General features: G+C 46.2%; 2 protein-coding genes across 2 annotated transcripts in view; both read left to right on the top strand.

The window, feature by feature from the left end:
* Positions 1 to 19,920, top strand: part of KCNJ10 (potassium inwardly rectifying channel subfamily J member 10) — a 31,958-nt gene extending 12,038 nt beyond the window's left edge. Inside the window, exon 2 of the mRNA XM_001491211.6 lies at positions 14,895 to 19,920. Within this exon, the coding sequence (XP_001491261.2) occupies positions 14,895 to 16,034 (1,140 nt within the window). The 3' untranslated portion in view covers positions 16,035 to 19,920. The remainder of the gene's footprint in view (positions 1 to 14,894) is intronic.
* Positions 19,921 to 24,190: 4,270 nt separating this feature from the next.
* PIGM (phosphatidylinositol glycan anchor biosynthesis class M) lies at positions 24,191 to 26,366 on the top strand. The gene has a single exon (XM_005609970.4). The coding sequence runs from the start codon at positions 24,405 to 24,407 to the stop codon at positions 25,674 to 25,676; it is 1,272 nt and encodes a 423-aa protein (XP_005610027.1). The 5' UTR covers positions 24,191 to 24,404; the 3' UTR covers positions 25,677 to 26,366.
* The last annotated feature ends 299 nt before the right edge of the window (positions 26,367 to 26,665 follow it).

Consider the following 26,665-nt stretch of genomic DNA (forward strand, 5'->3'; position numbering starts at 1 on the left):
CTCAAGTCCAGAGATGTCTGACTGGACCAGTTTTTGGCCCAGGTCTGAAGTCTTCTGCCTCTCTCCTTTCCCACCATGAAAGAGGGATCTACCCCCCACAGAAGTCTCTGGATTTCTGGCATTGAGGCCCTCCTGCTAAGCACTGTGCACCCAGGGTGAGCCTCCGTTTCCCCATCTGGCCCCCTCGCTATAGAGAGTCTGGAGAGTGTTGGTGGGGGTGGGCAGAGGGCAGCGTGGAGTAAAGGCTGACGAGGAGACCGAGTCAGTGTCCCCAGCTGTTGGAAAGTGGAAACTTCAATGGGAAGCTCAGTGGAAGGACTTCCCAAGGATGAAGCATGTCACACACTGAAAAAGGGCCCTGAGGGAGGAAAAATTAACATAGAATATCAATCCTGTGACCTCTTTTAAGCCAAGAAATACTTAGCCAAAGTTCTGTTCTAGGCACTGAGGAGAACACAAAGATGAACAAAATACAGGTTATTAATCAGTTCATAAAAGATGCTCCTGTTTGGGAAGGTGGGCATAGCCCTTCCTGGAAGGAGTAGGGCAGATAAAACGATCCCTATGGGAGCTGCTCCTGAGGGTGCTTCCCCACCGCCCTTTACACTGCCTCTCGGACCCTCTACCAGCTAGGTCCAGGCCCTCCCTCGTCACCAGCCAGCGCAAATTCTAACATCACGGACAAGAAAATGTATAGTGAAGGGGCCTTCAGTTTGGATCAAGTTGGCCTCCTCTCTTCTCTCAGGTAGGGAACCCCACTGGCCCCTGGGACACTGAGGAGCAGGTCCCGTCACCTTGGTCCCTCCCTAGTTTCTCAGACTCTAGTGGCAGATCTGGTGACAGCTCAGTGGCTCAGTGGCCTCCACCCCAAAACCCTTATCTCCTGGGGCCTGGCCATCCTGGCTTTGAAAAGCCTGCCAGCTGCCTGGAGCCACCAAGCCTGGGGGCAAGCGGGAGGGCGTGGGGCCAAAGGGCAGTAATTGAGGAACATGGCTCTATCCTGCATCCTTCACTGCACAGCTTCCCCACCTCTTGGCAGATTGAAGGGTTTGGGGTGGGGGGAACCTCATCTTGGGAATTATAGGAAGGTGGGATGAAGAATAGTGGGTTAGAAGCCTCCTCCAATGCCAGGGCTATAGTAAATCTTACTTACCCCACAAATCACATTACCCTAGAGGAAGGAGAAATAAGACAGTGGTTTAGCTTGAGCATCCTCAAGCCCACTGGGGTGTGGAGAGGCCATGTGAGTGAAGGGCCGTAGGACTCGGAGAGAGAGGTCCTGGCTTAGTCATTAAATAAATGTCAGCAAGTTACTTTACGTCTCTGAGCCCTAAGTTTCTCTAATTCAGTAGATACTTTCCTTTATCTGCAAAGCAGCATAATAATAATATCTTATATTTGCCTAAGGGCTTTACAGATTTCTCATGTAATCCAGACCATGCAATGAAAGGTTTTATTGCCTCCTTAGGTGAGAAAATTGAGCCTTAGAGAGATTAAGAGATTGACTAAAGTTCCCATAGCTAGTAAATGACACAGATCACGATGGCAAATAGTAGGAAAGAAGAATAGATAGGGACTTTTGGCTGTGGCCTAGACACGCCAGGAAAACAAATAGGTTTCATTTGTTAGACTAACTCCATTTGATTAAAAGTGGCTCTCTGTATCACCATGTTGAGAAAGATTCTGAGGCTCAGTGAGAAAAAAAGTGCTGTGATGAATTAGTGATATCTGTTAAGAGTGGGGTGTGAGGTGAGTGATGACCCCATGCTGTATAGTTGACTTTCCCAGCCCAGAATCAGACCAGCTATTTCAAGTCTAAGTCCCTCCTCTATGCTAATCAATTAGGCTAGATTCAAAGGCACCAGCCTAAAAAGATAACTAAGATATAGTCTCTGCCTTCAAAGAGCTCACAACCTCTTGAGAAGGACAGAGGAGTGCTAGACCGATGATGTGGCAAAGTGTCCCAGGAACACAGAGGGAGAGGAAATACCTCTAGAGGGCATTCCAGGCAGAGGGAACTGCAGGAGCAAAGGCAGTGGGATGTGCAAGTGGTATGCAGGCCATGTTTGAAGGGCAAATGGTAGTTCCATATGGCTAGAAGAAGGGATACCCAGGGAGAATTATCGAAAAAAGAGACTGTGAAAACTAGGATGGACTCAGATGGTGAAGGGTTTTGAAAGCTATGTCAAGAAGTTTGGGTTTCGTCACAAAAGCCGTGGGCTCATTCGAGGATTTAAAGCTGGACCGATGGTATCAGATTGTGTTGTAGAGAGGCATGGTAGCTGCTGAGGGAGGTGGAGGTGAGGAAGGTGAGGTTGGGGGCGGGTGGCCATTGCAACATTTTAGGTGAAAGATAATACAAGGCTGAACTAGGGCAACCTCAAAGGAGGTGGAGAGAAGCCCACACAGGCTGAATTGATAAGACCCAGTGACCAACTGGCTGAGGGGCAAGAGAGTAACCACGGGTGACTCTGAGGTTTCTAGCTTGGGCACTGAATGGATGGTATTTCTGCGAACAAGAGGGGAAACACAGAAAAGACTCTCTTTTGAGGAGAGAGGACATAAGTCTGAACATGTTAAAACTGGAATGCTCCAGATAGAGGGAGCCTGGAAGTCCTTGGACACACAGGGCAGAGGTGAGGTGGAATCCATGGGAGTGGTTGGAACAGCTGAGAAAGGAGAGTAGAGTGAATAGAGATGAGGGCCAGGGGTGGATCCCTGAGAAACACTAATAGTTAAGGGGCAGAGGAGAGACCACAGGAAGAGAGGCAGATCAAAAGTAAATAGAGAGAGATCCTGGAGAACAGTGTCACACAGGAGCAGTGGAACTCTCCACATATTTACTGCTTCCCAGCCCACGAAGTGCTCTTACACACGTGCTCTCATCCAAGCCTCCCAACACCACTGGGAGGGAGGTATTATTAGGCCCTTTCTGCAGATAAAGGAAATGAAAACTCAGAGAGTTTAAGTGGTTTGCCCTAAATCACGAAGCCTAGAAGTGGCAGGGCCACTTAATGGCTAATTGAAGTCTCCAAAATCAGTGGATCCCCACTACATCGCAGTAAGAGGCCAAGGAGAGAATATCAAGAATGGACAGGCTGATCATCAGTCTCAAATGCTGCGGGGAGACTGCTGGGGTTGAGGACTGAGAAAATGTCCTTGGATTTGATGATCGGAACGTCGGCTGTGACCTTGGAGAGAGCTTCCTGCTGCTCAGCGTGGCTGTGTCGATCAAGTGGAATTGTTCCTAATGTGCTTTGTAGGCTGCAGAGCCTCATAGTCTGAAGGTGGCTGTTACTGTTATTTTTATTGTTGTTAAATATTAGTAGATTGAATCATTTGATGTTGCTGACGTGGGACCCAATTTTTTTTTTTAATTGGCCATTTCATATGGTTCAACCTAATAGTAAAAGGAGTGGGCTGGGTTGGAGGTAGAGGCAGGGAAAGAAAGGTCTAGGAGGGAGGGCCAGCTTCACAGGAAGGGCAGCTCCATCGGGCTGGGGAGCCCTGCCCCCTGGTGGTGGGGAGGTAATCTTCAGCACGGGGCTGAGGCACAGATACCTGGTGAATCTTTAAGTTTGCGGAAGCTCCCTGTCATCTCCTGGCTCCCCTCTGCCCCTGATCTGTAGTCTTGCCAGCACCCTCTGCTGTAAGTACAACCGAGGCTGGGGATCGGGGTAAACTCTCCCAAGGGGGCTCTGCCTGGAAGAATACTTCTCACCTCTAAATTAGGATGATCTCCTCAACCAATATCTTTGGGGATCAGTTGGGTATAGATTCCCGCTATGGAGAATCTCAGGAGCCCAGCCCAGGTGGTGAGTGATTAGAGGGCCAGGGCAGCCTCATGCAGAAGAGGTACTGAACAGACATCTTGGTCATCACCCTGTTTCTACCTAACCCAGCCCAGACCCTCTGAGGTCTCCCCCTGTGTCTTTGGGAACCGTTTCAGTATCTCATGTCTTACTGATGACAATAGGATAACAATAGAATAACAATGACAACAGAAGTTATTCATAATAATGTCACTGCTTCCAGCTGAATCTTAGCACTGATACTGATTTTTCTGGCTCTTCAGTTGTGTTGGGGAGGGATGAGTTAACATCTCCAAGTAGATGTTCTTCTGAGGTGAAGACCCAGTCAAGGCCGGTCCAGGAGGCTCTCAGGATTGCTGAAGCTGGGGCTGAGGAGCCAGTCGTGCATCCTTTGTCCTCAGTTGAACTCTGCACAGTGCCAAGCTCCTCACACAGGACCAAGCCCTCCTCAGCCCAGGATGTGCAGCCCTGCTGCCTCAGACGAGGGGTAGGAGCAGACACTGTGGCCGGGCGATGACTGGAGAACGGAGCGTGCTGGGGGTGGGGAGGCAGGTGCATCAAAGAGGCAGTGCCCATTTGCTCCATGTGCCAGGAAATCATCCTACCTCTCCAGCTGGGGAAAGAGGGGGTCCCTGAGATTCTACCCTCTGGGCAGTTCTCTGCAGGCACACTGTTCTCTTCTGGCAGGGGATGGAAGGCACTGCCTGGGGGTTGGGGCAGAGGAGGGGGCAGTGGTCCTGTTCAGCCCACAGTGACACGCAGGGATGGTGTCTGAACAGAGGAGAACATCTGACATGGCCCCATCTCTGTGTCCCTCCCTCTCTTGACCGGAAAACAGAGGGCAGTCAGAGGGGCCAGACAGAGGTCATAGGCTCCCAGGAAATCCTTTGAAGGCTTTTATCCCTTCTTTTGATCAGACTATGAGAACTTTGCAAACGTTGACACAAGGGAAGAAAAGCCTATTCTTCCCTGGGCCAGGGCCTTGGTGTCAGGCCGAGGGTAGAGGATGGAGGGAAGGGGAAGGGGACCCGAGGGTGGGAGACAGAGGCAACAGTGACTCAGCTGGCAAGGCAGGCCCCTGGTCACACACACTGCCCTCTTTTTCCCCACCTCAAGATTTGTGTGTATCTGGCTCCATTTCTATTTGTTTTCTCTGGGGCAGGACAGGAGGGAGATTAATGAATAAAGACATCAAGTTTGAAAAGAACCCCAAACCCTTGAGGCTTACATAATCCTGTAGTGCTTTTCTTATTGGCCTTCCTCTTACACCCTCTCCTCTCTCTTCTCTTCCCCTCTCTCATTGAGAACACTTGGAAGCCCAGAAATGCTTCTTTTCAGTCCCCAAGGCAAGCTGAGTGCCTTCTAGAGACCTCCAAGATCACTATTCAAGCTGGAATTGGTATCCAAAAGAGAGATAATACGGTTGGTGAGAGGAAGCAATTTCCTCTGTCCACCAAGGCCAGGAGGAGGGATGGGACCAAACGTCAGTAGGACGGACTCAGGCTGGACAGGAGTTTTAAAGTGGGAAGTGACCTGATAATCTTGGAGCACAGCGCCTCCCAAACTGACCCAGCAACATGTTGTGAAAGGCGGAGGAGAGGAAATTATACCCCGGAAGATACAAGGATGAGCCAGAAGCTGCCACACGTTGGACATCCTTGAAATCTGTTTTGTCTTTTAAATGATATAAATTTTCCATTCTACTCCATCATACATTGTTTATTTAATATTAAAGTAAGATTGTTTTTCCCTTCAAAATCTTTGAGCAAAATTGATATCTCAGGCAAATACATTAAATTTAATCCTCTGGCTTTGAGTACCTCCTGGCACACTCATTTGAGAAGTGTGGAACTAATACAATGACCTTATTCCACAATTAAGGAAATAAAGGCCTGAGAGGTTTAGAGACTTGCCCAAGGTCACTGCTAGTCAGTGGCGGAGTTGAGACTGGCACCTAAGTCTCTTGTGTCCCCATGCAGCCAACTTTCCACCAGGCAATGCTGCCTCTTAGTTCCTGGCAGGGTCTTAAAACATCCTTGTGCCTGATGCTATGCTAGACATGTACCCAGCTCAGCTGGCTAAGATGCGTGTGGGCTTGGAGAGCAGTCTAGCCTCGGAGTCTGAGGCTGATTGAGCTCAAAACCCCTGTTTGTGTACAGGGCTCTCCTAACACACAGCACTTGAGCATCATGGGCAGATACCGGGACAGAGAGTGCGCTGGTACTACAATTCCCTATTCCTCTCCACCTATTCACTTACCTATACCCCAGGGATTGGTTCAGGAATACCTTCAAACCTGAAGTAATTGGGTTAGTTAATACACAGAGTGGGAACTCCTCCTGTCTTCCTGGAAACTGCCTCCCTTTCTGATCGCATTTCCAAATCCCTAAATCAAGAGGCTCTTTTCTGGAGGGAAGAAGTAGGGAGAATAGGAGGCTGTAGGGCTTAGAATGCCTCTATTAATGTGGACACGTAGGCCTTGGGATATAGATGGAGAACAGGAGGATAAAGGCTGATACAGAATTTGAAGGTCAGAGTTGTGATTAGATGGGTAGCATACATTCCTCCATATCACTGTCTTCAAAAATCAAATCTCCCGGATGTGATACAGGAGGCTGAAGAAACTAAGAGGAGAAGAAGGCACGATGCAGACGTGTGTGTAGGAAATGAAAAGACAAAGAGGATGTGCAAAGGAGGACAGAAGGTGGAAACACATTTCAATACCAGCTAGCAGGAAATACGAGATGGCAAGCAGGGCAGCATAGATGATAGAAGAGATGGGAAGAGAGATGGGAGAAGAGCCCTAGAGAAGGAAAGGGGGAGAATAAAGACATGCCATACAAACCTGGGAGAAGGAACAATGGGGTAAAGCAATCACAAAACAGAGCATCACCACCAGCCATCGGATGCACCCTGGGTAACTTTGTGGGTGGATTTTCACACCAGGCTGGCTCCTGCTAGCCCTCTGGCATGCTTTCAGTGTCATCTTCTCTGGTTGTTGGGTGTTGAATTTGCTCAGTGAAGGCAAATTCACAGTAGTATTAACCTGAAGCTATAGTGGACAGGACTTTGGAATGCAGTCAGAACTAGGTACAACTCTCAGCTCTTCTACTTACAAGTTGTGTTGCCTGGACTCTCTGAACCTTGGTTTCATCAGTCATTTGAAGGTAAAAACTCTGCCTTACGGAGTTGTTACAAAGATGAAATCTGAAGTGCTGGTCTAAAGTAGGCATTCAATAAATGATAGTTTCCTTCCCCGTCTCTCCTTCCACTTCTCTGAACCAAATGTTAGGAAGAAGAAGTACTCCGCAGTCAAAAAAGCAAACTCATCTGGTGGTTCCGTGAAAGGATGTCCAGCAGGTTAGAGCGCCATGGGGAAGAACCCATGGCCCGGCATCTGATCCCCGTGGGAGCCACAGGGCTCCACACCCATGCTGGGGCTGTTGCCCCTCATTCTAGCCACCCAGCCTTTAAATACATGAAGCTGGCCACAAAGCAGAAGGGTGTTGAGGGATCAGAGCACAACATTGTCTTCCCAATTTGTCCTATTAAGGTCTTTCATGTGCTCCCAACAATTCGACCAAAATGAATGGCTCCTACCCGCTGGCTGGCCCTGGATTTCCTCAGTGTTATACCTTTTACTCTCACTGCTCCCTTCCCTGAAAGGGCCTTCTCTTTGAACCCCCACCCCAATCTCCAAGGGTCCAACTCTTGCCTATCCTTCAGCCCCAGCCCAATGCCACATTTCTCTATAAAGTCTTCCTGAGTGAGATAATCAGGTAGGGAGGAAAAAACTTAACTCCTGGTTCGTTCTTACAGTTTATGTTTCCTGGTCTAAATGGGGATAATAACATTCTTACAGGGTTGTTTGGGGGATTATATGAGTTAACATTTAAAAATCCCCAACAGCTTAGCCCAGTGCCTAGCACATAATGGTGCCCAATCAATACAAGTTAGTCTCCTTCCCAGCCCTGCTCCCTTGAGCTAGATGTCACCTTTCCCTTCACAAACTCCCCTAGCACTTCATGGATACCTCTTCTATGGCATTTGTCACTTCCTGCCTGTTTATGGTTGTCTCCTTTATTAGACTGCAACGTTCTTAAGGCTGGAATGTACGTCTAATTCATCTCCATAATTCCTGTTAGAATCTGACACCCAGTAGCTGCTAAAAAAAAATGTTTATCTTACGAATGCATGAAAATACAACTGAAACTGCATGGGTCTTCCTATGTGGTGGGCAACATCATTACAGATGAGAACATCTGGTTTGTCTGCATATCTATTAGTGTTGATAATTAGTTATTGGGGTTTCCGTGTGTACAATGAAAAAGAGAAAACATCATAAGAGAATCAAGAGAAGACACAAACAAGAAGGGGGAATGAGAAGGCCTCAGAGCGAGAGAGGCCCTGGACAGAGTGAAGTTCCACCGGTCCTACTCAGGACAAGATCTCCCACACCACCTAGCCCTACTGTGAGGACAGGCTCCCTTCCCAACTCTCTTAGATTGGCCCCTATAGCTAGAGTGGTTTGGGAACCCCCTTCTGCTCATTCAGTCACTCGTAAAATACTTCCCAGCACCTACTATGTGTCAGATATTGTACTAGTTATACATCAGGTTAATCAGAACATGTTATGCCTGACTCCTCATTTCAGTAAGCTTATTTGCAGTAGAAGACACATGGTATGCCAAATAGATGTGTATAGATATATAGATTGATGATAGATAGATAGATGGAAACTCGGAAAAGGGAGATATTACTGAAGGCTGTGGGGATGAGAGAAGGGTTCATGGAAGAGGGGTCACTTGAACTGGGCTCTGAAAGATATCTTGGATATGTAGAGATAAGGAGGAAGAGGAGGCCGGGAAGAGAGAAGAGCACGAACAATCGTGAAACGGCAGGAAAGCATGAGTGTGTACGACAGGGAGCAGGGAACAGGTTGTTTGCCTGAAGCTTGCCGTAGATGAGAAGAGGAAGGTAGGGAAGGCATTTTAGAAGGAAACCAGGGAAGGCCATATGTGCCAGATGGAGTTTGGCTTCTCTTTGATAAATAACGTGGAGACATTAAACTTTTTGAGCTGGGGAAAGACCTGAGACAGTTATAGTATAGTGAAAAATGGATGGGTTTGGGAGACAAAGGACCTGAGCGTGAGTCCAGTTCCACAATTTACCAAGTCACATCATCTCTCTGAGCCTCAGTTTCTTTCTTCATAAAATGAGGATTATAACCTTAATTCCTCACAGGAATGCCCCGGGAAGAAAATGTGAATGTGCTTTGTGAAGTACTGGATAAATGCTCCTTGATTAGTGATCAGAGGTGTAACTGAGGAAGAGTAATCCAGTAGCAGCGTAGGAAGGATTTGAGGAAAGAATGGAGACAGGACATGAGTAGGAGGCTGATGCAGTGATTCAGCCAAAAGGCATTAAGGACCTGAACTAGGGGAATAGACCCAAGTAAGAAGTCCACAGCACATGGCATCAGATGAGAGTTGAGATGAGGAAGGAGGAGAGTTTGAGAAGATCCCAAGATTTTCAGTGTGGTAACTCAGAGGATGATGGCACTGTAAGCTATGTGGGAAACCAAAGAGGGGCAGCAGGTAGAAGAAAGAGGAATTGTTCACATCTGGAAATGAATGCATTTGGTATTAGTACCCCAAAGCTCTTTTCAGTCAGTTTGCTCTTGCCACAGAGAAAACAGATAAAGTTCTTTGCTCAGGGTTGCTTCTCTGCGCTGGACGCCAGTCCTGTAAAAAAGCATCACTTTTTATTTAGGAGGTGTGCAGCTCTTCCCTGTTCCCTCCACCCCTGCTCCTGGAGGGGTCAAAGCATCCTTTCTAGTCACGTAATTTGGCACTCTAGTCCACTCCAATGCCCATAGCTATTTACAGGGCTCATCTTCCCTCTCCATCTTCCTGCAAAGGGAATAGCTGGCCTAGAGGAGAGCTGGGACTGATGGCTTGGGCCTTGCTTTCTCACACCTTTCTTTTCTGAAGAAGATCAGCTCTGAGCTAACTACTGCCAATCCTCCTCTTTTTGCTGAGGAAGACTGGCCCTGAGCTAACATCCATGCCCATCTTCCTCTACTTTATATGCGGGACGCCTACCACAGCATGGCTTTTGCCAAGCAGTACCCGGGATCCGAATAGGTGAACCCTGGGCTGCCAAGAAGCGGAACATGCGAACTTAACTGCTGTGCCACTGGGCCGGCCCTTCTCACACCTTTTGAAAAAAGGATTTATAAACATCTGCAGCATTAATGGAGCCTGTGTAAACTTGGGTCTCTCCCACTCTGCCGTGGCTCTGCCTGAGGGTCTCCATGAACCTGGCCTGTCCTGTAAGGTAGGCCAAGGTTCCGGCTCTCACTTGGCCTCTGCCTGTCCAGGTCAGGCTTCCAATCATGCCTTTACGCAGTCTTTCTTAACAAACTGTACTCGATACTGGGGAACAGGTGAAACTCAGAGTCCATGGCCTTAAATTAAGAACTCACAGATGGCAAACAATGGTAAACTAACTACTGCAAAGCACGATGATGTTTTAAAATAGATATGTGTACAAAACCATGCTTAGTAAACCCACGCTGCGGTGGGGGCAGGGAGATAGGGAAGATGCACTATTTCTCTGAGGGTCAGAGAAGGCTTCGAAGGGTGTAACTAACACTTGAATCGAGTTTTGAAAGATAAGTAGGAGGTTATCAGGTAGGCATGGAACAAGGCAGTGTGAAAGTAGGTCCCAAGGTAGAAAGGACGAAACAGTGAGGCTCCTTACAGGGCTAGAGTCCAAGGGCTGTGTAGAAGAGTGGCAAGATTGGAGCCAAGAAGTAGGCAGAGGCCAAATCTTGAAGGGTCTTGAATGCTGGGCTCAGAGGCTTGTAGTCTATCCTAAAGGCAGTGGGGAGCTATGGATCAGTTCTAGTCACGAGAGTCACACACAAGTGCAGTGTCCTTCCTCCAGAGCAGTCCCTTCCTCAGGAAAGGCTCTGATAAACCATTTGTGCTGGAGAGTAAATGACTCGTGAGCTCTCAGGTAGAGAAAGCGAGCTTTAGGTCCTTCTGCAGGCATGAAGCAGCAGGTGCGAGTGGTATTTGCTGAGGGAACATGCTAGACAGCACTGTAGGTATGACTGGCCTTTGTTTTAGGGAAAGAATCATTAGTTCTTCTAGAGAAGAAAGGTTAATTGTCTTTCTGTCTCGTCTCACCACTTGGGGGCTGGTCTTCAGAATCCTTCACGCTGTCCCTGGTGTCTGCCTGGGACTGTTTTGGGGCAGCAGCACCCTCTAGAGGAAAGAATATATGTATTTCAGGTGGGGCAGCAGCAAACCATTTCCAGAGCTTTGGCCTATTCTCCCTGGAGGCCTGGCCAGCTTGGGGGTGGAGTGTAGCTGATTGTTTATCTTGCTTCTGACTGACCACCATGGAGAACAAAGCTGCCTGGCTGTGGGAGGTGGTACAACAGCTGGGAGCAGCAGATTACAGCTGGAGGAGGCAGATATAAAGGTTGGCAACAGCAGGCATACAGCTGGAGGCAGCAATCACAACAAAGACTTTTAGCCAGTAGCCAAAATCTCCAGTGCCCATGAGTCTATAGCCTTAACACCGGGCTCTAGAAGCTCCAAGCTCTGTCTTCTCTGCCTCAGCTATGATCCTCTATACAGGATAACACAGAGGCGCCTCCTGAGAACATGAGACCCATGAGAATGAACCTGGGGTACACAGAAGCAGTTGCTACAATTGAAAAGTTCTGGACCAGGAGCCAGAAGACCTGGGTTCTGGTTCCAACTCTCCCACTAATCTACCTGGGGTGAATCTCTCTGAGCTTTAGTTTCTAGTGATGCCTTTCCTACTTACCTTATAGTTTGGGGGTCAAATTACACGTTTTATTAACTGTAAAGTGATATATAATCATGGACTATTATTTTGGGAACAATAAGCAAGTTTTCCTTGGGCCCCAGAGCTTCCATTTCCCCAGATATTCCAAATCTCTCCTCAACACAAAGCAAGTTAGGACTTTGGTGAAGGATCCTTGAGTGTCACCATCGAAAGTGCGGGGTCGGGGTGGGGTGGGTAGAGATGGGGACAAGGAAGCAGGCATCTTGATCCTCCATGACTGTAGGTGGAAGCTCAAAGGCAATCTTTCGACCTCGCATCCAAAGCTTTAATCTCCTTTATAGAATGTCTGCAAAGTGCTTGTCATCCTGTCCTTGAACACCTCTGGGGACAGGGCACTCTCTACCTTTTGAGAAGCTCTTTCCACATTTGGACTGTCCCGATTGTTACAGTATTCTTTGTCATATCAATCTGGAATCTTTTCCCCTGTAGTTGGAACTCACTGGTCCTGCTTGTTTCTTTTGCAGCTCAAAGAACAAGTCCAAACCCTTATTCACATGATAGCCCTTCAAACCAAACATTTGCACACAGCCATCATATCCCTCTGATTGTCTCTTCTCCTGACTAAATGTCCCCATGTCCTCCAACCATTTCTTATGTGATCTGGTTCTGAATCCTCTCATATCCTGAGTATTCTTTGATACACGATACTACAGGTGTGGGATGAACAGAGCAGAGCAGAATCAACTACTTTCTTATTCTAGATACTTTAATTCAACTAAAGTATCTTAAGATTGGTTGCATTACTTTTTTGGCAACGAAAATACAAAGATAACTCATAGTGGATTATTTTCTGCTAAAGTGCTTAAATTTATTTTCATGGTACTGCTTACTAAATCACATGTTCCCAATCCAGAATTTGCTCAGGTAATTTTTGGACCGAAGTATGTAACCCAACATTTATCCTTTTTGTTAGATTTGGTGCACTCATGTGGCTCCTTTTGGAACCTAATTCTGCCCCAGGTCTTACATTTGTGATCCGTCCCAGCTTTGTGTCATCCACATAATTGATGGCCATGTGTTCTATAGTTCTGAATAAAATTAGCGTTAAGAACATGGAATAGGGCAAGGCCAAGGATAAAGCTCTCTGGTATATCACTAGAAAACTGACTCTAGGCTATTATGATTCACTCACCAGTACCACTGATTTTTTTAAGTCACTGAATTAGATTAGCATTCTGTTCATTTTTCTCTGTTTTATCTCTAAGGACATAATGAGATCTTGTCAAAAATCTTGTTTAGATACACTTTTCCTATTGCATTTCTCTGATTTGCATGTAGGAACTTTGTCACAGGAGGAGATCAAGTGAGTTTGATGTGACTTGTTCTTGGGAACCTCATGCTGGGTCCTGTTGATAACTTTTCCCCCACCCTGCCAAGTACTCAGTCTTAATGCTCATTCTAGAATCCTGCCTCAGATCAACATCTTACCTGTTTGTAGTTTGTGAAATGTACCTCATTTTTCTTTTTGCAAATTAAAATTATATTCACTCATCCACAACTTTCCAGCACTTCCTCTGTTCTCTGATAGTTCCTCAAAATCCCTTATAGAGGTTTCACATCTTTTTAGGAATTGGAGGATCAAATGAGAAGGCATGCTAACGTGTAAACTTTAAATGGTATACAGATGCAGGCATTTTGGTGGTTTTTAAAATTATTATTACTACCAATGAGTACTAAAGGGGTTTACTTGGGCTGTATGTAAGAGTTCTTCAAACTTCAGTATTACCGAGCTTCCCTTTTGCTCTGAAGTAGCCAAGGATATTGGGAAGTGGATGGCATCCAAGTCTGGCTGAGAAGTCTCACTTGTACAAAAGTTCCAGGTGGGTGGGGGCTGGTAAAATGGGCTCCTGGTGGCCTCTAAACCTTCTGGGATTCTCATCTACTGGTGATCTCCAATTTAGTGCCAACTTGGGTGAGTAACTGAATGGACCCAAACAATTTAGAGCTTTCCAGGGGTAAGGCCACAGGGAAGATGGGGTAGGGGCAGTGTGAAGAATGATAAAATTCAATGGTTCAGACTTCTCGGGATGGAGAATGTGATGAGCCTCTCTGTTCTCCAAGAGGGACCAAACTCCCCAGAGACTACCCCGCTCCTTCCCAGAAGATCTGGCCATCAGATCCAGAGTTCAAGTCCTAAAGTGATTAAAATTCTTTCTCTGCTGGAAAAGTACAAGTTAGTCCTTGGGCAGGGGTGCCAGGCACCTTGAATTAAGTGAGCTGTCTCCTATTTCAGAGCCTTGTCCCACTTTCTACTATCAGGACAAATAGCAATCCTGAATTTGAGCCTGTGCAGACATAGCCACTAACTAATATACACTCCTAACTCTCCTACTTCACTCAGTCAAGACAATTTTGCCACCTACAATCTGGCATTTCTCCCAGTCCTTGGGAAAATGTTCCAGTGCTGCCAGGAAGCATCAGCACGTTGTTTCTCCTCCACCATTGCTTATTTCTTTTTGTTCAGGTCTTGTCTGTGCTCTTCCTAACACTACCCCAGACCCTAACACAGATGATGCAAATAGATAATGGTGATGGTGATGATGATGATAATAGTAGTGAAACGGGCTGGGTGCTCAGAGAATATCTTGAAGGGTGAATTGAAGAAGAATGGGCAGTTTCTGCTGTTTTCTGAGCCACATGAATATCTTAGTATCACCAGCGAGTATTGACTTGGGGCTAGGGGAGAGAATGGAGAAATTAATGGTATGTGTGTGTTAAGGGGGATTGGCCTGGAAGGATTTCCATGGGATAGTCTTTCTTACTGATGCCATCCATGACGGTGAGGAGGGATCCTATTTCAGAATTCGAGATTTTCGCAGAACTGGTTTTGTGGCAATTGGAGCCCAGTAGAGCCCTCTTTACTCACACCTCCACCTTCAAAGAACTGTGAACTTATTACTCTTTCTTCTCTGCCTCTGTTAAGAATTACAAATATCAGACTGTATTGGAATTATTTGAACATGCCTTTCTCACCAGGCTTTGAGTTCTTGGAGAGCAAAGATGATGTCATTTTCATCTTTGACTTACTGGCATCTTGCACAGTGCCTGGCATATAGCAAGTGCTCAGTAAATAGTTGCTAATAAAAGAATAAATTGGTGGCACCAAAATGAATGTTACTTCTTCCCATTGGTTGGTGGCTAGGAGCTGGCTGAATTTCTGCTATAACCTCCATTATGCTGTCTTGCTTCCTCCAGATGACATCAGTTGCCAAGGTGTATTACAGCCAGACCACTCAGACAGAAACCCGGCCCCTAATGGGCCCAGGGATACGGAGGCGGAGAGTCCTGACAAAAGATGGTCGCAGCAACGTGAGAATGGAGCACATTGCCGACAAGCGCTTCCTCTACCTCAAGGACCTGTGGACAACCTTCATCGACATGCAGTGGCGCTACAAGCTTCTGCTCTTCTCTGCAACCTTTGCAGGCACCTGGTTCCTCTTTGGTGTGGTGTGGTATCTGGTAGCTGTGGCTCATGGGGACCTGCTAGAGCTGGGCCCTCCGGCCAACCACACCCCCTGTGTGGTACAGGTGCACACGCTCACTGGGGCCTTCCTCTTCTCCCTTGAATCTCAGACCACCATTGGCTATGGCTTCCGCTACATCAGTGAGGAATGCCCACTGGCCATCGTGCTTCTTATTGCCCAGCTGGTGCTCACCACCATCCTGGAAATCTTCATCACAGGTACCTTCCTGGCAAAGATTGCCCGGCCCAAGAAGCGGGCTGAGACCATCCGTTTCAGCCAGCATGCAGTCGTAGCTGCCCACAATGGGAAGCCCTGCCTTATGATCCGAGTCGCCAATATGCGTAAGAGCCTCCTCATTGGCTGCCAGGTGACAGGCAAACTGCTTCAGACCCACCAGACCAAGGAGGGTGAGAACATCCGGCTCAACCAAGTCAATGTGACTTTCCAAGTAGACACGGCCTCTGACAGCCCCTTCCTCATTCTACCCCTTACCTTCTACCATGTGGTAGATGAGACCAGTCCCTTGAAAGATCTCCCTCTTCGCAGTGGTGAGGGTGACTTTGAGCTGGTGCTGATCCTAAGTGGGACAGTGGAATCCACCAGTGCCACCTGCCAGGTGCGCACTTCCTACCTGCCAGAGGAGATCCTTTGGGGCTATGAGTTCACACCTGCTATCTCACTGTCAGCCAGTGGTAAATACATAGCTGACTTCAGCCTTTTTGACCAAGTTGTGAAAGTGGCCCCTCCTAGTGGCCTCCGTGACAGCACTGTACGCTATGGAGACCCTGAGAAGCTCAGGTTGGAGGAGTCATTAAGGGAGCAAGCTGAGAAGGAGGGCAGTGCCCTTAGTGTGCGCATCAGCAATGTCTGATGGCTTGGTTTCCCACCGCCCCATCCCTCTGGTCTCTTTCCCTCTTTTGGCAGCCTGGGTAAGGCATATTACTCAGGCTTACTGGAGAGCCCCAGAAACACCCATTTTCCACTCCCTCTTTAACTCAGTGGCCTGTGGGTAGTCTAGGCCAATTGGAATCCAAGTTTTCCTCCCATTGTCCCCTTTTACCTCGTCCCACTTCCACCCCAAGATACACACCTCCTTTAAGCCAGGATGGGGGAAGGAGAGGGAAGATTAGGCTGAAGTGGCTTAGAAGGCCTCAGCCATGCTTGGAGACTCACATTAGGAGGACCGTGCAGTTGGATGGATAGACTCCCCCCCACCTCCCGCCATCACCAGAAAGTTGGGTGACTTGAGGCTGGAGCCCCCTTCCTCTCTATCTTCCCACCTACCAAGTTCCCTAAGGCAAGACTCTCTGATGGTCCCTGTGAGGTCTGTGCCCTCGGAAATATAGGAATCTGAAATTAATTTATCGTGGGTTCTCTACCAACCTGTTGAAAGAAGTTAGGGTTTTTCATGGTGTAGTTAATTTCTGTTGGTAACTCTCGACGATAACCTAGGAACTTGGCCACTACTATTTTCCTCTTTCTAGTTTCTCAAGTGGACCCTTTCTTAGCATAGCCAGTTATCTCATAGATGCCTGTTCCTGCAGGATTGGAGTTAACCCAAGAAATACAAAACATATAGTCACAACTACCACACCTGCACCCATTCTGGATTCTGAACTCTTCAGTGTGGAATGAATAATGCTGAACTGTTGTCCAAAACCTTGGATCTATCCTCCAGGCAGCCCTGGGATTTGTTTCCCTGTGCCTTGTGAATGGGATGATCCTCACCAGTATGTTCCCTTGGAAAAAGTCTAGTGCTCAGCCCCATGGAAAGGCCTGGAAATGGTGTTCCAGATTACACTGTCCCTGGCTTCTTGAATTCTTTCCTGTCCAGCCCAGCCCTCTCTTCCCTTAACCCCAACCCTTTGCAGGGAGGGGAAATACAAGGACCTCCCTCTCAACACTGATGTTCTACTAAAACTAGATTGACAGGGGACAGATTCCCCAGGAAAGTTAAACCAACCCCACCAAGTGGGATGAGTAAATTCTGATTTCCAGACTGCTGTATGGAGCCTCTGGGAATTGGGGATGCTTTGTTAAGGCAGAACTCTGGCTGGCAGACACTATTCTCCCTATTATCCCTCCCAAGGCCCTTCTGAAAAGTGCCAGCTACTTCATTAGGTAATACTGGGAGGGAAGGAAATTATACCTCCTGACCAAGTAACCACAGTCTCCCTCAGCCATTTCTGAGACTTGGTATAAAATGAGTATCAGCCTCATCTCTACTTTCCTCTGCCATGAGGCCAGTTTTAGGCAAGTTAAAAGGTGTACTGTAAGAGATCTGACTCAGGCCATTCCTTGTTCCCTTGTGGGGACTGTGGTTGGAGTCAGGAAGTTTATGTATTGGCACCAGAACTTTCTCTAAAGCCCCAAATCTCAAGAGTGCTTCCTGGTCTCATTTAGACCAAGGAACATCCTCCACCTCAAAGTGGTTTGGCACAGAATCCCTATATCAATCAAGTGGCAGTTTATTTAAGGTGGATTCAGCTACATACATATCCAAAATGTGTACACGCATCTGTGTGCAGAGGTTTGCAGAGAAACTCTAAATTTTGAGGCTGGACCCACGGTCACCACTCATTACAACTGCACAAGATCCTCTTATATTGATCTCTCCTTGAACTCGATTAACTATATCTTAATGAAGACCCTTGATTCTCTACTTACTATAAACCCCACCACTGCTCCCTAGCTCTCAAGAAAACAAGAACCAGAAAAACTTGAAAATCTAAAACAGAGAACAGAAGGCAGAGCCAGCTTCTGAGCTCTCAACATTATTCACCGTTACTCACCTGATTTCTTTCAATGTCTAAGGGCAAAAAGTACGGCAGTGTGTGTGAGTGAGTGTGTGTATCTATATCTTCTTATCCATTAGCAAGTTATCCTCCGTCTAGTTTTTTCTGCACACAGCTGCATCCTTCCTGAGGGAATTTCTCTCTTCCCATTCCCCTGCTGTCTAAGCCCTTAGACCCTGCACAGATTCTTGGATAACAAAATGAGAAGAGAACATTTTCCCACCTACCCTTTCTGATTCTCCTCCATGATCCCAGACTTTGCTCTAAATTGCACTTTAAATCATACTTTTTAATACAACTTAGCTTATTCTCCCATAAGCCCCTCAAAGAATAACATGCCCCACCCTCAACCCTTAATGGCTTTAGACTGCAGCCCCCATCTCCTCTGAGCTGAAACCCCCTTTCAAGCTATCGGACAAGCTTTAGAAGGAGCCAGGTTTGGTGAGAAATGGGCCCCCGATCACACCAACCATAGACTTGGAATGTCAGGAGAGCACTAGGCACAGATGTTAAGGGGGATTTCAGAGGATAGGCAAGACAACTGATGGGGGAGGATACTCAGGGTGTGAAGATGAGAATGGGTGGTGCTGGGGCACCTAGCGAAATTGATGAACCCCTGGAGTCTTCCTTGGGCTAGCAAACAAGAGGTAGGTGAAGGCTCGGGAATTAGGATATCATATATATGAAAGGTTTATCTAAGGAGAAAGAAACAGAGATAATATATATATGTAGAGAAATGTATATAGATGTATATAGGACCAAATATAACTGAATGTACAGAAAGGAAATATTCAGAGATCTTAGCATGAGACAGACATCTTGCTCTGGTTTTGGGGTAGGACTCCCCAGATTTCCAGACTTAAAACCAGTGCACCTGGTTTCAGTATATGTGAGACACCTGATGAGGTCTTTCTGGTGTGATGATGGGAAAGGGAGGGCTGGAATCTGCTCTCCAGAAATAAAGAGGCATCCATTGAGGCTTCTGATAAACCGTGTGCTGCTGGTAGGACCAGGAAGAGGGGAGATAGGAGGAAAATGAGGAAGGGAGATACTCCATCCATGGAAGTCTAGGAGAATCCACTACTCATGCTGTGTGCTTCTATCTCCAGAAGTGTCCTGTCACTGTAGCACTTTTTTTTTTTTGCTTTAAAATAAAAGCACCCTTCTGTTTTCCTCTCTTGAAGTGGCCTGTATTTCCCCTTCTTCCACAAGGTGGGGGCAACTGGAGCTCCAGCCCTTGGAAGTGATGGCTATTAAACTGAGATGCTGAACACTGGTGTGTGGGAGGCACTGAAGGGAAACCTCAACCCTAGAATCCAAATGCCAGGATGAAAGAGCTGCTGGGCCGAAGATACTCCCAAGGCAGAGGGCCAGCCCTCTGTATGGCTGCAAGCTGCCCAAAGAGAATGCTCTCTATGCTAGAAGTCCCAATCCTGGCATTTGGGCATGGGGGAGAGGTAGTGCTTTGGCTTTGTTGCTTCTGTATGAAAATAAGGAGTGGGGCTGCCACCTGCCTGGGGGATGGTGCAGGGACACGAGAGGCTTCTGAAATCCCTTCTGTGTACTTCACTTCGTTATCCCTCTGATCTCTGTCAGCTACTAAGACCATCCAGGGATTTCCCCATGAGGCCTATGCAGAGAAAGGAAGCCAGTTATACTATTGCTACAAGCTGGGGACACTGCCCTCTCCCCAGCGCTGCTCCCCTGGTCCTTTACCCCTGCTAGTGAACCTAGTTTATTTGTAAAATAACACACTACCTTTGCTGTAAAGTTAGCATGGGCCTCCAGGCTCAGTAATGGCCAACTCTACTGAAGCAGAAGTATCTAGAGATGGCTTTTCCATTCATTGCATTAAGGACTAAACCAGGTCAAATTTACTTAGGAAAAAGATGTGAGATGTTTTTTTGGTTTATTTTTGTCTGTTCAGAGCAACCTACTAAATAAAATGGATGAATCTCTGTTCTTTACTCTATCTTCTTTTAGAAATCTGAATCAATCCTATTATTAAGGCCTGAACTCATAGGCCTACCAATGGGAAAGGAGAGTCGAATGAGGCTGTGCTGGAAGACTTTCTGACCATGTGGCCAGGCCTTTCCCCTTCATTGCCATCATCCATTCCCTCCTTTCCCACACCTCCCCTCATTAACTTTAGGATCCTTTAACAAATACTTTTCAATGCAGTTTTTAAAGGACATATTAAAAAAAATGTTAAGACCCAGAATCTGAAAATTGGTTCAGCTTAATTCAGGTAAGTCAAGTTGCTTTGGATCCTGGGCATTGTCCCTTTTGGCCAGTGATCATGAGCCCAATTTCCCTTCCATGCTACAGTGTAGACGTTCCTTATATATCCTCAAGGCTCTATAAGCCCATTCATTTAATTGTTGGGCATTTCTTCCCCCAGCTCTCAAAAGAATGGATTTCTCTTCTGCTCTTATCTATCATTAGCTTGCAAAAGGCCTGGTTTTCAATATCTAGCCCTGAATTCTCTCCGATGAGAAGCAAAAGATGCCACAGTCACTGACTCTCATTCCCCAGAAATGGAAGTACAGAGGGAGAAGGAGGGAGAAAACTGGGATTCTTATCATCATCAATAAATGATTACCTACAACATTTAGGAAACACCAGTTTAGGGATGAGTCATAAGACACAGATAGATAAATAAGATATATGAAATATACAGTCCCTTAATGTTTGAGGAAACTTACAAACTTGTGAGGAAAACAAGATAAAATAACAAGCAGCATACACTAAGGGTCAGATATCCCGTTAACAACATGTTCTGAAGAGTGAGACCTCTGTGGAAAACATTTCACAGGGACAGGCACTAGGCAAGGGATGGTATCAATCTAAGAGGTCTGGTTAGAACACATTTGACGTACCATTCAAGAAAAATCAGCAAATGTTTAATGAGTTCCTATTATACAGAAGGTGCCTTTCAAGTAACAAAGAAATAGAAGACATGATACATGCTATCGAGGGACATACAGTCTTACTGGGCTTTGTACCTGCTATTCCTTTGGTAGAACTCTCCCTACTGCCTGCCAATCCCCAACCTTGACGACTCTTACTATATCCATCTTAGACCGAAGCCCCCCCCTGTTAAAAGCTATGATTGCACCATGGACCTCTCTTCATAGCACTTAACCACAGTGGCAATTTTACATCATTTGTGAATTTATTTGACTAATGTCTGTCTCGCTCACTAGACTTTAAGTGCCATGTGGATGGAATTCATGTCAGTGTTTGGTCACCAGTACAGCTGAGCACTTAGTACAGCACCCAGCATGTAGGATGCTCAACAAATGCAGCAGAAGGAAGGAAGAAAAGAGGGAGGGAAGGACCGTGCCTAAAGTTCGCAGAGCTAGTATGCAGTGGAGCTGGTATATCTGTCAAATGAACATAAAAGATTTAGATAACATATTTCATAAGCCATAATTGTTAAAAAGAAAAAGAACAGACAATAAACACCACTGTTTTGGGGAAAGAGAGATCACTTCCACTAGTTAAGGTCTAGGAAGAGTTTACAGAGGAGTTGAGGTTTGAGCCCAGCATTGGAGGACAAATGGTATATACATGAAGAGGTGGTACAGCATGAGCAAAAGCATCATAGGAAGAAGGCACAAAGTATATTTAAGGGATGGTTAATAAACCTGGAGTAGACGGCTTTCTAGGTCAATAGGTTGAAAAGGTAGGGTAATGGAGGGACTGAATATCAGGCTAAATAGTTTTTTATTTTTTTCTATAGGCAGTTGGGAGCTACTGAAGATGTTTGAGGAAGGAAAGAATCTAACTAAAGTTCTGTTTATGAATATAAATCTGGCAGTAGAATAGAGACAGGAAACACTAAACCAGTTAAGAGACTTGCAAAAGCTTGGGGGAAGGTAAATGTTACAGATCCTAGTACAGTATAGGTGTTCAATATATATTATTAAATTGAGTTGTTGAAGGTCTAAACTAAGGTGCAGGATGCCGAGCATGAAAGGAATTAGGAATACATTTAAAAGAAATTACAAAGCAAGAAATATAAGCAAGATCTACAAAAAAAGAAAGTGATTGATAGTAGTCAGAGTTCCAGCAGAAAACGGATGACACACTCAATGGGCTACATGGACAAGATATAACGAAGGGATTCTTTACAAAGGTGTGGGCAGGGTCAATAAACCAACACTCAGAGCCTCGCAACACTAGGACAGAGTCACAGTGAGAGAGAATCTCAGAGAGATTCAGACAAGAGATCAATGAGAGAAAGCAGAGGGGGAAATTAGAACTCATCATCAACACTGTATCTGCAGGTTAGCCACACAGTAGTTAAGAATACTCTGGGCCAGACAGACTTACTTTTAAGTTCCAGCTCTGCCACTAGTTGACTATGTGACTTAGGAAAATTACTTTATGTCCATAAGCCTTGATATCTTCATTTGTGAAGGTGGGATATCTACCTTACACATTAGTATTTAGCACAATGCCTGACACACTGCAAATAAGTCCTCAACAAAGCTGGCTATTAGAAATCATCATCATGATCATTTGCATAGTGATGTGCTGCCACTGTATGTATAGCTACTGTACTGCAAAAAGAAAAAAGTTAAAAGCAATTATTAATATAAGGCATATAATTACACCACGGCACATAAGAGGACAAAGAGATATCAGAATATGAATGGAACGTAGAAGGTTAACATGGTTATCCAAAGGACAAATGTAAATCGTGTGATGGATGAGTGGAGGGTAGTCTTGGGAGCTGGATGTTCAGACTGGATGGAGTCATCTCGTCTCCTTAATGCTAGACTAGAAGACTTTGCCCAGGAAGCAGGATCAATCTGTAAAATCAAATCAGTCAGTATTTACTGAACATTTACCATGTGCCTAAGACTGCAATAAATTATGAGTAATTGAAAAAAATTAAGGATAAGATATAATTCCTGACCTCAAAAACCCTAAATTCTCATTGAAAGGGTTATGAATACAATCTAAAATAAATTATGAAATTCTGCAATGCAGACTATAAGTGTAATAAATGCCCGCAGAAGGGAAAGAGCGAATGGGCTGGAGTCCTTGGTGAGAAGTTCATGGAAGCCGGGTTGGAGTGGGGTGCGTGAACGGGGACAGAACTTGAGATAGGTAAAGCACATTCGAAAGAGAAAAGGACTGGGAGTTAGGAGCACTCCAAGGATGCCACTCTAGAGGTATTCTGGTAAGAGGAACATCCAAAGTCAATTCAACCTTTATGGAATTTCTACTATAAGTCTGGTAATGTCTTAGATGCTGAGGTACAGAAAAGAACAAGATAATCTGTTCTCAAAGACCTCAAAGCGTCCTGATGGAACACTGCGAAGAGAACAAACAAAACATCAGTTATCACAAATCAGTTATGGCAAACACTATAATAAAGGAATGGTCATTCCAAAAGGGAGTTTTGCACCACTAAGATGGCAGGCACTAGACAAGACTTTTATGAAGGGCAGGGTCTTCTGGGTGAATGATTTTCTGGAGCTTAGAGCCCCTTTGCCCCAGTCTGTTTACCCTCAGTCAGCGGAGAGAATCTGCATTTCAGTCCCACCGGGTGATGAAAAAGTAAGCTGAGCGCCAGGATATGCTTTTAGGAATTAACGCTCCAGCCGAGGTCTAACGGGTTAGTTACTGACTGCGGAGGGGAAGGCAACCTTGACAGAAAGAAGGGCGAATACAACTGGGCTGAGGCATGGAGGCACCACACAGCTGAGGAAATCTATGAAGCTTCCCTGTCCGCCCTTTCCGCCCCTCCACCTAGGGTTGCCGGATAAAACACTGGCCGCCGATTTAAATTCGAATTTAGAGAAACTACCAATTTCAAAATATAAGTAAACCCCAAATACTGCACGGGACATACACACCCTGGGCCCCCTTCAACTCGTTTTAGCCCGGCCCTCAACAGACCCCCGGGATTACCGGCGAGCCGGCAGAGGAAAGCCTGAGAAACTATCTCAGGTTTCTTTTTCCTTCACTCCTACATTTTTCACTCTCAGGTCTCCGGCTCAAGCCTGAGGAATGTAGCTTGAAGCTCACTTCGTTTCACAGGTCCGTCTCCGCCGACCGAAGCAGTCATTCACAAACAAAACCCACTCCGCGCCTTAAAAACGCTAGCCAGCCCGGGTCTTTCCGGCAAGTGGAAGTCACCTGCTCCACAGACCGGAAATCCCACCCCCGCCAGAGGAAGCAGCCGAGACAGCCAATCCAGAGGAAGGACATTCTCCAGTTGGAGCCACTGAGGGCCGGGCGCGGGACCGGCGATCGGAAGCAGGACGGGGGCGGGGCTTCATGCCGGAAGTGATCGTCTGCAGTTGTTTCAGTTGGTAGCTCCACTGGTAGGAGATGCGCTGGCCGCCTGAGGCGAGGAACCGAAGGGAAGGTCAGAGATTCCAAGGCTGTTTGGAACTGGGGCTGAGCGGCTTTTGAGCAGACAGATCATGGTGCCGACCAAGCATTGGGGAGAATGGTTCCTGAACCTGCGGGTGTCCCCCCTCGGGGTGTTTGGGGTGGCCTTCCTTGCCCGAGTCGCCCTGGTTTTCTATGGGGTTTTCCAGGACCGGACCCTGCTCGTGCGGTATACAGACATCGACTACCAGGTGTTCACGGACGCCGCGCGCTTCATCACGGAAGGGCGCTCCCCTTATCTGAGGGTGACGTACCGTTACACTCCGCTACTAGGTTGGCTCCTCACCCCCAACATCTACCTCAATGAACTCTTTGGAAAGTTTCTCTTCATCAGCTGCGACCTCCTCACCGCTTTCCTCCAATACCGCCTGCTGCTTCTTAAGGGGCTGGGTCGCCGCCAGGCTTGCGGCTACTGTGTGTTCTGGCTTCTTAACCCCCTCCCCATGGCGGTATCCAGCCGGGGCAGTGCGGACGCGATCGTCGCCTCCCTGGTACTTATGGCCCTGTACCTCATAGAAAAAAGACTCGTCGCCTGTGCCGCCGTGTTTTATGGTTTCGCCGTGCATATGAAGATATATCCGGTGACCTATATCCTCCCCATAGCTCTCCACTTGCTTCCAGAACGCGACAACGACGAGGGCCTCCGTCAATCTCGGTATTCTTTCAAGGCTCGTTTGTGCGAGTTCCTGAAGAGGCTGTGTAATCGGGCTGTGCTGCTCTTCGTAGGAGTTGCTGGACTCACGTTTTTCGCTCTGAGCTTCGGTTTCTACTATAAATATGGTTGGGAATTTTTGCAGCACACCTACCTGTATCACCTGACTAGGCGGGATATCCGGCACAACTTTTCTCCGTACTTCTACATGCTGTATTTGACTGCAGAGAGCAAGTGGAGTTTTTCTCTGGGAATTGCCGCGTTCCTACCACAGTTTATCTTGCTTTCGGCGGTGTCTTTCGCCTATTACAGAGACCTTGTCTTTTGTTGTTTTCTCCATACGTCCATTTTTGTGACTTTTAACAAAGTCTGCACCTCCCAGTACTTTCTTTGGTACCTCTGCCTGTTGCCCCTTGTGATGCCGCTAGTGAGAATGCCCTGGAAAAGAGCTGTAGTTCTCCTGCTGTTGTGGTTTATAGGGCAGGCCTTATGGCTGGCTCCTGCATATGTTCTTGAGTTTCAAGGACAGAACACCTTTCTGTTTATCTGGTTAGCTGGTTTGTTCTTCCTTCTTATCAACTCTTCCATCCTAATTCAAATTATTTCCCATTACAAAGGGGAACCGCTGACAGAGAGAATCAAGTATGACTAATATATGCTCCAGTTCTCCTGTTGCTTCTATCGATTCCGATTGTTCTGAATGGACCAGAAAAGAGAGCTTTGGAAAATTTTCGTGAACATCCTAAGCACTCTAGTGAAAGTTCACTTTGGAGCGTAAAACCCTGTCTCAACAGAAATTAAAACAAATGTTTGCCATATGTAAAGGGAACTCAACAATTGAGGTCTACCCTTTAGGAAATCTTAGGGCTCATTTATCTTGGATATAATGGGAAGTAAAGGTTTCTTGTTTAAAAATGGAAAGGCTGATGAAACTATCAGACGTTAAAAGGTTTTTGTAGAAAAATAGAGGAACGTAGTCAGAGACATAAGGTCTAAGCCAGTATTTGTTCCAGTTATACTCTGCTACTGTCTGAAGCTGTCTTGTCTTTTAACCCCCACTTTTTCTTTTAAAGCTTTCCTGATAACTGAAAACTCACAAAGTGCCCTTTAAGTACTGCTTTTACGTGTAAAGTGTTAAAGAATACTACTGTGCTTAGATTGGGAAAGCTAATTCTGTATTAAAAGTGGGGGCTTAGAAGATAAAGAATCCAAAGAATTTAAATTGTAATACTGTTTCATGTATTTGCTTTATAGCTTATTTTTTCAGCACTTAGTGCCAGTGGTATTAGAGTACTATTTAGTTTTATACAAAAAGGATTAAATTTAAATTCATCCATCTTTACACTTGAGTTTTTACCTATTTTAAAACAGCATCTTGCTTTTGATGTTTGAGGTCCACAAACTCTTAGGACATTTCAGTGCTCTTTTATACCCCTTTGTTGTTAATTTTCTGGTTGCTAAAAAAATATGGATATATATTTTTTTGGTGAGGAGGATCAGCCTTAAGCTAACATCTATTGCCAATCTTCCCCTTTTTACTTGAGGACGATTGTCCCTGAGCTAACATCCGTGTCAATCTTCCACTATTTTCTATGTAGAACACCTCCACAGCATGGCTTGATGAGCAGTGTGTAGGTCTGT

This window comes from Equus caballus, chromosome 5 (assembly GCF_041296265.1).
Source record: "Equus caballus isolate H_3958 breed thoroughbred chromosome 5, TB-T2T, whole genome shotgun sequence".
NCBI lineage: Eukaryota > Metazoa > Chordata > Mammalia > Perissodactyla > Equidae > Equus > Equus caballus.